This window comes from Buteo buteo, chromosome 7, assembly GCF_964188355.1.
Source record: "Buteo buteo chromosome 7, bButBut1.hap1.1, whole genome shotgun sequence".
NCBI classification, from domain to species: domain Eukaryota; kingdom Metazoa; phylum Chordata; class Aves; order Accipitriformes; family Accipitridae; genus Buteo; species Buteo buteo.
In genome coordinates, this window is record NC_134177.1 from 15,430,018 (window position 1) to 15,444,280 (window position 14,263).

Consider the following 14,263-nt stretch of genomic DNA (forward strand, 5'->3'; position numbering starts at 1 on the left):
CATATGCACGTACTTACAAGGATTGACGTGTTTCAGATCTGAGGTTCTGGTCGATTGTCTATCTGACTGAGAAATAAGTAACATTCCCCCTCAGTACAAGCATTTGAGTTACCCCTAAATTCACCAGTTTTAATATACATTTTCCTTTTAATGGGCATCTAGAATATGCTGCAAAGGTCATTTACCTTGCGCGTGTTTCTATGCAAGTCACCCATTTTTATGCTGTCTGCTCTTTGCTATCATACAAAAAAAGCAAGCTGTTTGCATTGCCTTTGGAGGCACCTCATTACCATTTCCGTGCCAGTTTTGAGAAAGTAGCTTTCATGATTCTGATCGGTCCGTGATGCCAGCCTTTACAGCCCATTTCTTAAATTTTCAGATAAGCCAGGCTTTTCATGCTTTCTCCCATGATGTCCTCATGTTAACCTTATGTCCTCTGTTAACCGCAGCAAAGCTATTCCTTTATCCTCCTTCAAATAAGCCCTTCCCATGCCGTTTTTCGCCAGGATGACTGAAGGAAAACCCCAGCAACAGGTGGGTGCCCAAGCTCGTTGTGTGGGTCAGTAAGGTCTGTAAGGTATCTGTGTTTCCCTGCCTGTCCCATGACCTCTTCTCATGTCATTAGGCTATCAGCTTCCCGGAGCAGGGAACACCTCCAGCCGTGTGTTTTTACGGTAGGCAGCACAACAGGAGCTGATCCGTCCCCGGGACTCCCACGGCACCGGTGCCAGCGCAGTCATTTAGCCCTTTTTTTGCCCGTTAACGCCTGCCAGCTGCCCACGCGTTTGGTACACGGCAGCCAAAGCGGGGGGGTAACCGGCACGGCCGCGGGACTGCGGCGGCACACCTGTAGCTGTCCCGGCCCCCCCCGGAGCACACGCCGGCCGCCGCCCGCGGTGCGCCCGGGACAGCGGCCCCGCCGCACCGGGGAGCGCCTCACTCCCGCAGCCGGGCGGTGGCGATCAGCACCGGGGACGCTCGGGGCGGGGGTTGTGTGTGTGTGGAGGGGGGGGGGGGGTGTGTCCCGTTCCCGCCGGTGAGGCCGCACCGCCCCGGCCGGCGGGAGGGAGCACGCCGCCGGCGGCCGCCGAGGGGCTGGGCGGGGCGGGGGTGGGCCTCGGCGCCGCGTACGGACCCAGCCTCGCCTTGTCGCGGCGGGCGCTCCGCTGCCCGGCGCCGCCCCCGCCCCGCCGGTGCAGAGCGGCAGCTTTCGGGCGCCCCGAGGGGCCGGGCGGGCGGGCCGGGTCTGGGGGACCGCCGCCCCCTCGCGCGGGGCTGGGCGGGGCCAGGCCGCCGCGCGCCGGCCCCTTTAAGGCGGGCGGCGAGCGCTCACCTTGCCTCCTCCCCTCCCGCCCCGCCGACTAGGTACCGGCCCCGAGCCGAGCCGAGCCCTGATTGGGCGGCCCGCCGGGCCCGGTCACGTGGAGAGGGGGGGCGCGCTCCCCACAGCCTCCAGGCCGCCATTTTGGCTGGAAAGTTTGGAATTTCCGAGCAGTGCGAGCGGGAGGCGGCGGGCGGCGCGAGCGCCCCAGCCCTGCCCTGCCCTGCCCTGCCCGTCCCAGCCCGGCCCGCCGCTCCGCTCCGCACCGCGCTGCCCGGCCCGGCCCAGCTTGTCCCGTCTCTCGCGGAGGAGCCGCGGCGGGCGCCGGCGGGAGCCCCGAGCGGAGCCGCTCGCTCGCCGGCCGGCCGGCGGGTGTGCGGGTCGGTCGGCGGGTCGGTCAGGCGGAGCGACCGCCGCCCCCCCCCCCCCTTCCCGCACCCGGCCGGCAGGGGGAGCCGCGCCGCCGCCTCCGCCGCGCCGCCCCGAGTCGAGCTCAAAGTTTGTGAGGCGGAGCCCCGGCCGCCGGGGGAGCGCCGCGGCCCCGGAGCGCCATGCCCGTCAGGAAGCAAGGTGAGCGCCGCAGGGCGAGGGGCCCCGGCAGCTGCCGGAGTCGCTGCCTGACAGCTGCGGCGGCGGGACGGGCGGGCAGGGGCGGCTGGCGGGAGCCGCCGGTCCGCGGGCTGCGGTGCGGTGCGAGCCCGCCGAGGGGCACGGTCCCGCCCGCGCCCTCCCAGGCGCGAACAAAGAAGCCGCGGGGGTGGGCTGGGGCGGTCCCGGCCGCGGAGGCTTGTCGCGTCCCCGGCGTGTGCATCCCCGGTCCTCGTACCTGGTGCGGCGGGGTCACCGGTGTGTCTGGTCTCCGCTTGCAGATACCCAGCGAGCCCTGCGCCTCCTGGAGGAGTACCGCTCCAAGCTGAGCCAGGCGGAGGACCGGCAGCTGCGAAACTCCATAGAGCGTGTCATCAGCATCTTCCAAAGCAACCTTTTCCAGGCTTTGATAGGTAAAGGCTGACTTCTCTCAAGTCTTCTCTCTGGCTTCTGCTCAAGCCGGTCGGTTCTCGCTTATGCTGTCACTTGCAGTGTTAAGAAGAAAAGGTGTTTTGCCCTTATGTTAGAAGCCATGTGCTTTTTGTCGTTGTGGTGGTGTTTTGCGTAGTAACACACGTGCTGTTACAGATCAACAGTTCGCTGGTTTCATATGCTTAGTTTATTTGAGGCTTTTGACTGGGCCAGACTGCTTAAAACTGTGGTGCAACTTTTTCTTCTGTGGCATGTTACTGTAGATTCCTTTAGACTGTTTTTCCACTTATCTTTTACTCACCTGAACAATTTCTAAGGAGTGTGTTTTCTTTTTTTTTTTTGTGAGTCCACATGTGACAGGTTAATGAATGAATTGAAAAAGTTTTACTCTAAGGTTGGATTCAGGCAAATGTTCATGCTGAAGATTCTCTAAAAACATCACAAAGTGTATATCTGAGTACAAACTTAAACTAAATGAGAAGAAACCTCTAATGCTTCAGGGAATAAAACAGTGATCTCCTTTGTTTGTTGCATATTAAAGCGTAGTGAAAACACTACTAGTTCTTAGAGTACTTGTAGTGCTTCACTTAAAATGTTCCCATAAGTCTTGTTGAACTACTTACATGTAACTTTTAATTTCCTGCATGTTTGTTTGGAAGAAAAATTGAGTATAGATACATCTTGCAGAATCTTGACTTTATTTGGGAACTTCTGTAGCAAAGTGGCGAGATGTGGTTTCTCCTTGACTGATTTTTCACTATCTTTATGAGAACTAATGAATGAAAGGGTTTTGTTAGTTTACCTTAAAGACTAAAATTTGTAGAGTTCTGCATCCTTTTTTTTTAACAAAGTAACCTGTGTCTGAATTGTACTAATAACAAACACTGTAGCTGATTTTGTTATTTGGCTTACTGCATGGTTAGTGTCATGTAGGTGTACATCTTACTTCATAGAACTGCAACTTCTTTGAATCTATGTTGTGGTGGAAACACAGGGACAGGCAAAACATAAACATGCATTGCTGCATGTGGAATGTTTTTTTCTGGAGCATTTATTTCATCATCTTATGTAGGTTTTCAGAAGATTGTAATCTTGCATGAGGTTTTTTTAATCATATAAGTTCATGAAAGGTAGTTTTGAAAATAGGTTTGTTACAGAAATCTTTTACTTACATGAAGTCTGTGCATTTCTCTTCGATACTTGGTTGATGCTAACCAACTCCATGATGAAAAGCTAGACATAATCTTTGTGGGACGTGTATGAACAGGATTCGCTTATTGGTGAATCAGAATGTTGATGTCTTATATCAGAAGCTTAATGTACTGCAGTTGTGCTTTTTATTTTTAGCTGGCAAACTTCAATGTTAGCTACCATTTTTCTTGTTCTTGGTGTGTGTATGAGTGTGTGTGTGTGTTTTTTGTTTTTTTTTTTTTTTTAAACTCTCTTAAGGATCCATGCAGTATTTCATTTTCTCCCATTTATTGAATAAGATACCGATCTGTTAGCCTTTGATATTCTAACCTGCAAGACGTAGTTTCTTCTCATATCCACATAAGGATCTTCATGGTTTTAATAACTCTACACCTAGTAGTAGTAAACTTGAAACAGCAGGCAACCTCATGTCTGCTGGCTTCATTCTGCAAGAGCAGAAAATGGGAATGTGTTGTTGCCGGTGTGGGCTACATGGCCTGTTTTCTGGTCTTGTAAGAAGTTGTACGTTGCAACCATATAACCCTAGTTTTTGTCGAGTTCAATTCATCTCTGAGTGCACAATAGGTGTCATGCTTCTTGGGTATGTTGCATTAACTTTGCGGGTACTGGTTTGCTGTATGATCATTTATTACAGTGTATGCCTGTGTTCCCAAACTGTTTGTCTGAAAGGTGATAACACAGAAGTCTAGTACTTTCCAAGCAATTTATCCTGTGAACTTGAGTCTTCCTCCTTTAGCCTGCTCCTTTCCATGGAAATACGTCGGGGGAGTTCTTGTTCGTGGCAGGCTGCTCCTGGCTATTGTTTTCCTGGAAACATCTTTTTATAGTGTGACTACTGCATGATGGGGGTAAAGAGTAGGGGGACTCCCCGAAAAAGATGTGATCTGGAGGGTGGCTCCATTTACTGGGAAGACCTTGAGCCTGTTCCTGCCTGTCCTCTTTCCATGAATATCTGGGAGCAGGCTGGATGAAATATTCAGTTGTGCTGCAGGTTAGGCTTACTGGGAATATTGAATTTCACATTGCTTCATGGCTGATTTTTTAAGTGTGCATTTTAGAGAAGTTATGACGTGTTCCCAACTTAAATAGCCAATACTGTTCTGATAGAAAGTTTCAAGCTCAGCTACCAAGTTATTTCTCCTATCGATACTTCTTCCAGAAAGCATACTACTTCTAGTTTTGTTTTTTTTTTAATAAAATAATACTAAAAAAGAAAAATAACTTCATATATTTTCTGCTTTTTCTGCCAAGTTACTGCACTATATCCAAAACCTGCCTGTCCATGGTAGGTGAGAATGTTTGTGAAGGCTGCAGTCAGGATCTGTAGTCAACTTTATGTATCTTTTTTAGTATAATTTTTAACTTGGCAATCAAATGCTCTTCTTCCAAGCAATAAATAGACATTACTTTATGCACAAAAATATATCTTTGGGTTTATAATGGGGGAAGTCAGATATTCCTGAAAACTGCAGATTTTATCAATATTTCACATGTTTAGGTACACATGAAGGAATTAAAGGTTAATTCTTTTTTCTTCTGAATTTTCATTTGGATGCTGAAGAATAAATGGTATTATTTTCTCATTTGAGCCTTTTTTTATGTTGTCCTCTCCTTTTAATTCTATCAATAAGATTTAAGGTCAGCAATCTACAAACTTGACCTAGTTTTTAAATATATAATTATGGCTTTAAATTATTTGAATGAGAGCAATAACTAGTCAGTGTGAACAACCAGTATTATGAAATTGACATCACAATAGTGTTATATTTTAAGTGAAATAACTGTAAGAACTTCAGATTAGTAACAAAACTGGTAACCACTTGTGACCTCCTTAAAACAGTCTGTGAAAAAGCTCATTTTTTATTTTCTATGTCTTCTGTAATGTGGTATTTCCCATTGCCGTTGCTTCAGCCAGTCAAGTGTAATTATGTCTAGTACTTTAACTAAATGAATACCAATGTCCTGTAATTAAAATCAGCTTGAGAATAAAGTCAGTTTTATGTAAATTTCCTATTGTACAGTCTCAGAATTGTGTGGTATCTTTTCTAGCTTATGATTTCTTGGTTGTAGTTGTTAGTGATATTCTGATAATTGGTAAGGTGAATCAGTTTATTGAGAGACCAGAGATCTCCACATATGGAAGCATGGGATAGACTTAATTTCAATTTGGTAGAGTTTGGTATTTATCTTCAAATAGTAAGGTAATAATTCTGCAGATAAGTTCTGCTTCTAATTTAGGCACTCTTTTACTTTCTTGTAAAGGTATTTATCTTTTTGATAATGTAAGAGGAGGAACACTTGCATGCCCAAGTCTAACACTTTTGAGGGAAAAACATGTGAAGCAGACTTCTGTTTATACATAGAATCTTTTTGTGTAATTAAAGTCTGTTTTTAATGGGTTCTGTGCTGCAGTCGACTGTATTAAAATAGTCTTCTAAAATTAAAAATATTACTAGTCATAGCTAGAAACATGAGGTAGTTTACTACTTGAAAAATATTCCTTTTCCTGACAATAACGAAGTCCATTTGCACAGGTGTCAGAAAAAGGGAATTCTAAGAGTCTCTACATACCCTGGCAAAGGAGTTGGCTGTGCTGTCTTTCTTGCCTTGTCTGTCTTCAGTGTTTTTTGTTCTTCTAATATATTATTTTATATATTCTATATTATTATTTATATATTATTTATATATATAAAGACTTTTTAGTATAAAATGACCCAATCAAAGTTGGTACCCTTTGGAGTAGACTGACCACATTCCTGCTACATGGCATGTGGCCCCAGTTCTCTGAGCTGCGTGTGGCATCTCTGTAGACATTCTTGCTCTTTTAGCTCCCTTTCAATTAGCCAGTGTGGAAATATTTTCTGTACTTGCTGGCTAAATTGAAATCAAATGCAGTTAAAGCAGAAGCACTTCTTCATAACTGAAACCAAAAGTACTTGCTGTTGGGGAAACTTCATTATCAGCTTTTATTTCAGTGATATAGTTAGTTAATAGCTGTGTCATCATGCCACATGCTCTAACTTTTCAAATCAGCTTGGGCCTCAGAGAGAATTTTAGTTGTGGGTATGTGTCATTGTGTAAGACTGCCCTTCAGTTAACTCGAGGAAGGCTACTTTGTGAACTGCTTCCCATTTTCGAAATGTTACTGAGACCCTAGTACAAGTTCTTTCAGACTCAGTTGAATAATATTTACATTAAGAATCCAGAGATTCTTGACAGTAAGTTGAGGATCTGCTTAGTCAGTGATTATTGTTTTTTTTTTTTATTAGAGGAAAGTTTAGAGAGAATTGGACCTTCTGTTACATTGGATACTACTAAGTTGTAGATGCTAAATAGGGTATTTATACATTGAAATCTTACCTGTGGTGCATTTCTGTGAATTTTTTTCACAGATTGCAACTTCTGTTATATAGCATCTTTGCTCATATTTGAGGTTGAAACATCCTTGGAATATAGTTCTTGCGACTTTGAGGTCTTTGCTTTTTGGACAAGTTTCCTAAGGATATACTATGGTTATGCTTACTACGGTCTCCTTCCGAAACTTACGCAAAAGTTGGTTTCAGAGAGGTTTGACCCAGGGTTGTGTTTTCAAAGGTAGTTAAGTACTTGATTATTTAAATGTGTTTTTCTTTATCCAGACTGAGGGAAGATAAAACATTTTAATTGGTGTCCAGATGGAGTGTTAACTCAGTCATTGTTAGTATGCTTCTGCCACGTAGTTTGTCATTGCTTCAGAATGTCCCAGTTTTTGGAAGAACTTCACATCTTCCTCTTCAAGGAACCTAATAAGTGAAACAGTTTCATTGCTCCTCCTTTTTAAAGAACTACTTGCTGTTCTGTATGTATGTAATGCAGTTTGATAGCATATAAAGTTTTAGTGTTGTTGTGTGCTTGCTTTTTAAAGTGTTTTCTGTGCTGTATTACGTGTGTGTGACAGTGCAATGTATTGAATTTTGGGGATTAGGTGCTGCTTTTGGTAGCCTAAAATAGCAAGTAAGACCAGTGTAAGTTGGGTAGCTACTGGTACGCAGATAAATAGTATTGTGGCAAAAGATTATCCTTGTAGTTGTTATACTGACTGTGTATTCAGTGTTGAATAGCTGCACTGTAGAATTTATCAAGTATTCTCTTCACAGGGTTGCTATTAAAAGGGGCTATTGACAAAAAAACTTTGTCAATAAATCTGCTGTTCATTCAGGGGCTGAAAAGAAAGTTGAAGTTGGGAATAATTGGTATAGTTTCCAGGTTCTGGGAAAGTTTATCTTCTGTCTTGTTCTCGCTTTACTTTATTTCCTGTGTTCTTTTACCTGTTTTCCTAGTTCTGATGCCTGTCTCCTCACATGCTGCTGTGTACCTGGCTTTGCTCCTAATCTCCCTCAACATTAGCTTTGCTGCTTGGGTACAGTGTAGAGGAAGGGGGAAAGAGTGAGAGAGGCTATTTGGTCTTAATTTTAGGCTCGCTTCCATTGTGATCCCAGCAAGCAAGAGCAGGACATCTTGTTCAGCTCTGCAGCTGGAATGCCATGTGCCTCCTGTGCATCTGGTTGCCTGTATTTTGAGGGATGGTGCTTGTTTTGGTGCAGGTGGAATGAATCTTCAGAGAAACTGAACTCTAGCAGCTGACTAGTAGTGTCCTGGCACAGATGGCTTCCTGAATTATAACTAGGCCAAATTTGCAAGAATTTTAAGAGACTGCAGAAGGTGTAGGACTGACACTAGAATAACCTCCTTAGCTTCATGTTCCTTCCCCAAATTAGGGGAGGATCTAGAGCTCTTTGGCAAAGCTTTTATAGGAATCTTGTCATGTGCAAATATCTTCCCAGCCATGTCCTCAAAAAAATGTGAGTTATTTTGGCTTGAAATTAAAAGGTCAGCCTAAGACAGAGGTGCAATAAGGAAAATGTGTGGACAGTTATAAAAACATTGCAAATTTAAGTCCTGTTTTTAGAAACTTGAGTTAGAATTTGGCTGCAGGAAATGTACAAGTGTTACTGCTGGTGGAGATGCTAGTATGTGTTGCCACCAGTGTCAGATAATTACCTTGGAGTCTGGGAGCTTACTGTTGGTAGAAGAAACCAATGCTTGTGCTGCTTCCTCTAAGCAGAGCTATGCACCTGTATGAAAGCTCAGCTTGGAGCGTTGAGTGAACTCATCCCCTAAATAGTTTGGTTCTTTTGAACACATTTGTCTGGAGAGAAACCTTTTCAGTCCTGTACTGACACTGTTGAGGAGACATCCTACAAGTAAGACTTAATAGTAACACTTCCTTTGTCCCTGACAGGTTTTTGTTACCCCTAAAGAAGGTAGATACAATCTTTCAAGGAAAAAAAATGCAACAGTGTTATACTGGCTGCTGATTTGAAGCTGAGGTTGAGATACTTGGAGAGGGTGGATAACTGGGAGTTTTTAGTTTGGATTTGCTTTTTTTTTTTTTTTTTTTAGGCTTAGGTTGATAACTATGTGCATGAGGTGGTATTAAATCAAAGAGTTTGGACAGCAGAAGATTGTTATACCAATTTTTGCCTATGTAATGACAACTTTAATTTTTTGAAGTTTTTTCTACCTTAGTTCTGAACATAAAGACCCTCTGGGTTTCTGAAGGGAAACTGGAAAGAGACAACATGAAGATATGGTGAAGGAGCGATTAGTAAGCAAAGAGGAAAATACGAATGAATAGTTTGGAAAGCGTAAGTGCACAGGCTGGCAAGGGGTTGAACATCTCTGACTGTAAAAAGCAGCTAGAGGAATAAAAGCAAACAACTAGATCTGAGGTTAGATGAGGGCGGTTTCAGCTGAGTGCAAATTAAGGAGCACTTGTGTTAGAAGTGGAAAACAGCATCTCCTGGAATTTGAGTTAAGCGAAGAAGTATGTGCAGAAAGGTTAGGACACAGTTACTGAAACAAGTGCAAGGGCTGAGGATGAGTGGTTGGATGCTGCAGCTTGTAGCAAAGGATCTTGTAGAACAGAACATGTCTGGTAAGAAAGTTGAACTGCAAGTTGCAACTTTCATTTTTTAAGAAGTCTTGATTGTGCACAGCAGTAGTAGGTTTCGTTTTTTAAAGAAGAAAAAAAAACCCCAAAACAACTGGAATGGGCTTTACATGGGTTGTGATGAGGCTGGTTTTCACTTTTCACAGTATGAATGCAAACATTTATTTGACTGGACACACACACCATGACACAACACAACCAATGAATACACAAAGGAATACTTAGTTGACTCTGGTCGTTCGCTTGGTAAATGGATATGAAGCATTTCTTTGTGTTTTGTATTTTCTTCTTGATCAGTAATAATATACTTTTCAAGTCTTGGTTTACTTGTGTTAAATGGATATTCTTGGCTTGATACAGCAGGTGAAGTAAGCATGCAGGATTGAGACTTTGCTAGAAATAGTAGGAGTTCTTTACAGCTGAAGAATGAAAGTCTGTAGCATTGGCAGACTCTTGCCTGTTCTGATGGTGATCATGACTCTACTTTGATTTTGTCTATACATTCATTATGTAGGGCTGCGAAGAATTTTGCAGATGCCATACATCTCAAATTTCCCTGAACTGAAATAACATATTGACCTTTGTTTTCCTTGCTAGTAGTTTTAAGACTGAAGTTTTCAGTGCTTCAGGTGCTTTGGCACGGAGCCCTAAGAAAGAAAGATGTCTTTATCCCCCCCCCCCCCCCCAGAATTAGAGAAGTACTTAATTTGTAATGGCATGACACCTCTTCCTGGACAAAGTACAGGTAGTCAAATTCTTAACAGACCTGTTTGTTTATGAAGTTACCCATATTCAACAAAAACAGGCATTTGTATGAGCTGTATTTGGATGAGTGAATGTCTGAGAAGAGGCAGACCAATGAGAGGTGACAAAGGAATTGCTTACATGGATGGATCTTCAACTGAAATGCTACACTGAAATAAGTCAATTTCTGAAAGAATTCATAAGCTCCTTGGTTGCTTGCAAGCCTGAGGGAGCATGGTTGCTCTGAAAGGTTCTTCTGAACAAAGCTGGTATTGAAATGCTTTGTGCAGTGAAGTCTGTATGTTGATGCAAATGTATCTGGTGGTTTTCTGACTTGCTGACTTTGTTGGCTGAAATTGGTTTGTTCTGCTGCTGAAAATCTATCAGAAAGGAATGCCTCATCAATGTCAGTGCAGAATTAACCATGTAGCTGGAGCACATAAATCCTGGTCATGCTGCTGTGCAGAGGGACCTCGACAGGCTGGAGAAATAGGCTGACAGGAACCTCATGGAGTTCAACGAGGAAAGTGCAAAGTCCAGCACCTGGGGAGGAACAATCCCATGTACCAATATATGCTGTGTGCCACCCAGCTGGAAAGCAATTTAGCAGAAAAGGACCTAGGGGTCCTGGTGGACACCAAGTTGAACATGAGCAAGCAGTGTGCCCTTGCGGCAAAGGCAGCGAATGGTATCCTGGGCTGCATTAGACAAAGTATTGCCAGCAGGTTGAGGGAGGTGACCCTTCCCCTTTGCATTTTAGAATGCAAAATATTAATGCAGAGTTTATAAAAAGTGAGCAAACAGAAAACAAACATGAACTTCCTAAATTAACTCTTGCTCATGCACAAAGCTGTTAAGTACACTAAAACTGAAAATCTTCAAATGAGGATACGGTTAATACAGCATATACAAATGTGGTTGTTAACTTCCTGTATATTGTGGTAGCAGTTTGCAACTTTGTGTAGTGTATGGTGTAAGGACAACAGTTCACTGTTTTACATGCACAATGTCCAGTACAGTTTGTTGTAGTAAATGTGTCAGTGTTTTAGTCCATGAAATGTTAAGCTTGTATGGAATTTCCTGGCATTTATTTAAGAAAAATCACCTATAACCCAGAAGTGGTCAAGATGCTTAAAGTGTAAAAATGCAAAGCCTAAAGACAGTAAGTTACCATGATCATCAAAGGACTGTTTTTAATTAAAAAAAAATAAAAAATCATGGAATCATTTAGGTTGGAAAGGACCTTTAAAATCATTGAGTCCAACCATTATGCTAACACTGCCAAGTCCACCATTAAACCATGTCCCTAAATGCCACATCTACATGTCTTTTAAATACCTCCAGGGATGGTGACTCAACCACTTCCCTGGGCAGCCTATTCCAATGGTTGATAACCCTTTCCGTGAATAAATTTTTCCTAATATCTAATCTGAACCTCACCTGGCGCAACCTGAGGCCATTTCCTCTTGTCCCATCACTTGTTACTTGAGAGAAGAGACTGACACCCACCTTGCTACAACCTCCTTTCAGGTAGATAAGTAGTAAATGCCAATGAAATTTTAGTGATTCCCTCTATACCATAATGTTAAAGGTCCAATATCAGAGACCTAAAGAACAACATCATGTAAAAAATTACAGTGAGTTGCTTAATACTTGTTAGAAAGCCAAAACCTATTAAAATATGGGCAGGGAAGAACAGGGAATGGGAGACTGAGTGGTAGAGAGAATCCTTCCTATGGAGATGTACGGTGTTGATGGTTTCTTCCTATTCACTGTTGTGTTTTCTTGAGATTATTTCTGTTTGCTAACATACACTGTGCTTCGTTCTTTTTTCATTACTTTGCATTTCCATGTTACATTTGAATTACTTGTATATACGTTGTGTTTTACATATGCTGGATGCTGCTTCTTTGTTCTGTTATCCCCCAAACTGTTTTTGCCCAGTTCTCAAGGCTGGTTTCCTTTGACTAGCAATTAGCAGTTGGTGAGTTGTTTATAGCCTTGAGGCCTCTGACGGTATCCTTTGCCTTTATTGTCAAGGCCTCTGCTGTTGTTCTGTGCTTGTGCTCCTCTACGCAGCTTTTTATTCTGGGGTCATGGGTAATTCATTCCCTACAGAATAACTACTTGTTATTGATATCTATTAGCTACAAAAATACACCCCCCCCTCTTACTTGAATATACAGCCTGTGTGTGCATGTGTACTTAAGTATAGCTTTTACTTAGCTTTGGACAGTTGTGTGATGTAACACCCTATTTTTATAAATATTTATATATAAAATACACACAGCTTATATATAAACAATATTTAAATATCAGAATTTGCTTATATACATTATATATATATATTCTATATATATTACATGTAACACCTATTGGTTTTACATATATTTATATCACACAAGTGTCCGAACCTAAGTAAAAGCCATACAAATTAGATAAGTTACTTGATCTTTAGATAATTGCTGTTAGAGTTGGACAAGCTAAAACAATGCTCCAGGCAGGCCAAGGCAAGTCCAGAGGCCTAGTTATTAGCTTAACATGAGGCCCATGGCCTGTTACAAGCAATGTCAACACCTTGTTTATGGGGTTACACAGTTCCCTTAAGAAAATGCAATTATCCCACCTCTGACTTGTGACTTGCAAAGTTACAGTTGCCAAAAGGTTCATGCATAAGTGAATACAGAGGATAATTCTGCTCAGCTTTATTTTACTAGCTGATTATACTAAAATTACATATTCTTTTCCTGTGGAAAGGTATTTGTGGGGACCTTGGCTTGACAATAAGATTTTTAGAACATGCACTGATCTTAAGTTATCCTGATTACAAGTGTACTCTCTGGTGAATATATAGAAAAAGTATCAGACGTTCCACATACCAGTAGAAATGGCAAGCAGAGGACTTATGTCTCATTTCTAAGGAGCAGGGAAGAAATCTATCTGAAGGAATGGTGTCATGTTGCTGGTTGGAATCCTTGTCCTTGGAGGCAGATCCTCTAGATAGGATTGATGTAGGCTCTTGAAGTGCCATCAAATATACTTAATTTAGGAGACGTTGTAAGAATTTGTTTGCTTCTGCAGTTCTGCTCTTCTTTTAATTACTGTGTTGTGGTTTTTAGTGAACCTGGAACTCCCTTGTGAAGTAGATTTGGGTTTCAATTTATATTCGGTAGATAACTCTTTCTTGTTTGCTTTAAGAGTGAGAAGTTGTAGCTTCTAGTGGATCACATTACTGTTGAATGAGCCTGTTCAAAGAACAAAACAGAGATAAGTGCAGAATACAAGAAGGGGGAGGGGGAAAATACACCAGCAAACTGCTTGTAGTTGGTCAACTTCTACTGTAATGAATACTGAAAAAACCCCTGTGTTTGTCACCACTGCTTAGCTTTTCACATTAGTAATAAGTTAAGAAAAATAATTTGCTTTTTCATGTCTTAAGAGTCCTCCTTTTCAGAACTGGTGGTCTGTCACTTGCTTTGTATAGGCTTTTATTCTTGTTGCCATCAAACATATTGCTGATTTGGCTACTTAATGTGGTTTTACTTGTAAGCTGACATCACCTGGAAGGGTGATTTTCTATGTTGCCTACCATTCATCACTTTTTGTCACTTTGGCTTTCCTGAAACTTTGTGCTCCTATTTTTTGTCAGTCAGCTGTTCTTTCAATGTTCCCCCTTTAGTTAGAAATGTTCCCCCATCTGTGTTTTCTTTTACTGTTATGTGATATCTGATCTGAATTATTTTTCTGTAGCTTAGTTTTGTCTAACTTAGTTTGAGATCTAATGTGTCTTGGAATTAATGTGGGAGGAAGGGACTGGGACATGAAAAGAGCACATCTAGCTTGAAGAGGGAATCTAACCATAAATGTAACTAAAAAAAATTAGTATTTTACTACCTGCTGTTTGTAAGAATTAGGAAAATGTTACAACTTTTCGTATGTTAATAATGCATCCACAGATTAACATGACTTCAGTA

The 14,263-nt window shown here is 42.4% G+C and overlaps 1 protein-coding gene across 9 annotated transcripts in view; it reads left to right on the plus strand.

Annotated features, from left to right (window-relative positions):
• The first annotated feature begins 1,490 nt into the window (after positions 1–1,490).
• The window catches only part of DLG1 (discs large MAGUK scaffold protein 1), a 170,622-nt gene continuing 157,849 nt past the window's right edge, over positions 1,491–14,263 (plus strand). For all 9 annotated transcript variants that reach the window (XM_075031686.1, XM_075031688.1, XM_075031690.1 and 6 more), the window contains exons 1-2: positions 1,491–1,891; positions 2,191–2,322. In XM_075031686.1, coding sequence (XP_074887787.1) covers positions 1,873–1,891; positions 2,191–2,322 — 151 coding nt within the window. In that variant the 5' untranslated portion in view covers positions 1,491–1,872. The remainder of the gene's footprint in view (positions 1,892–2,190; positions 2,323–14,263) is intronic.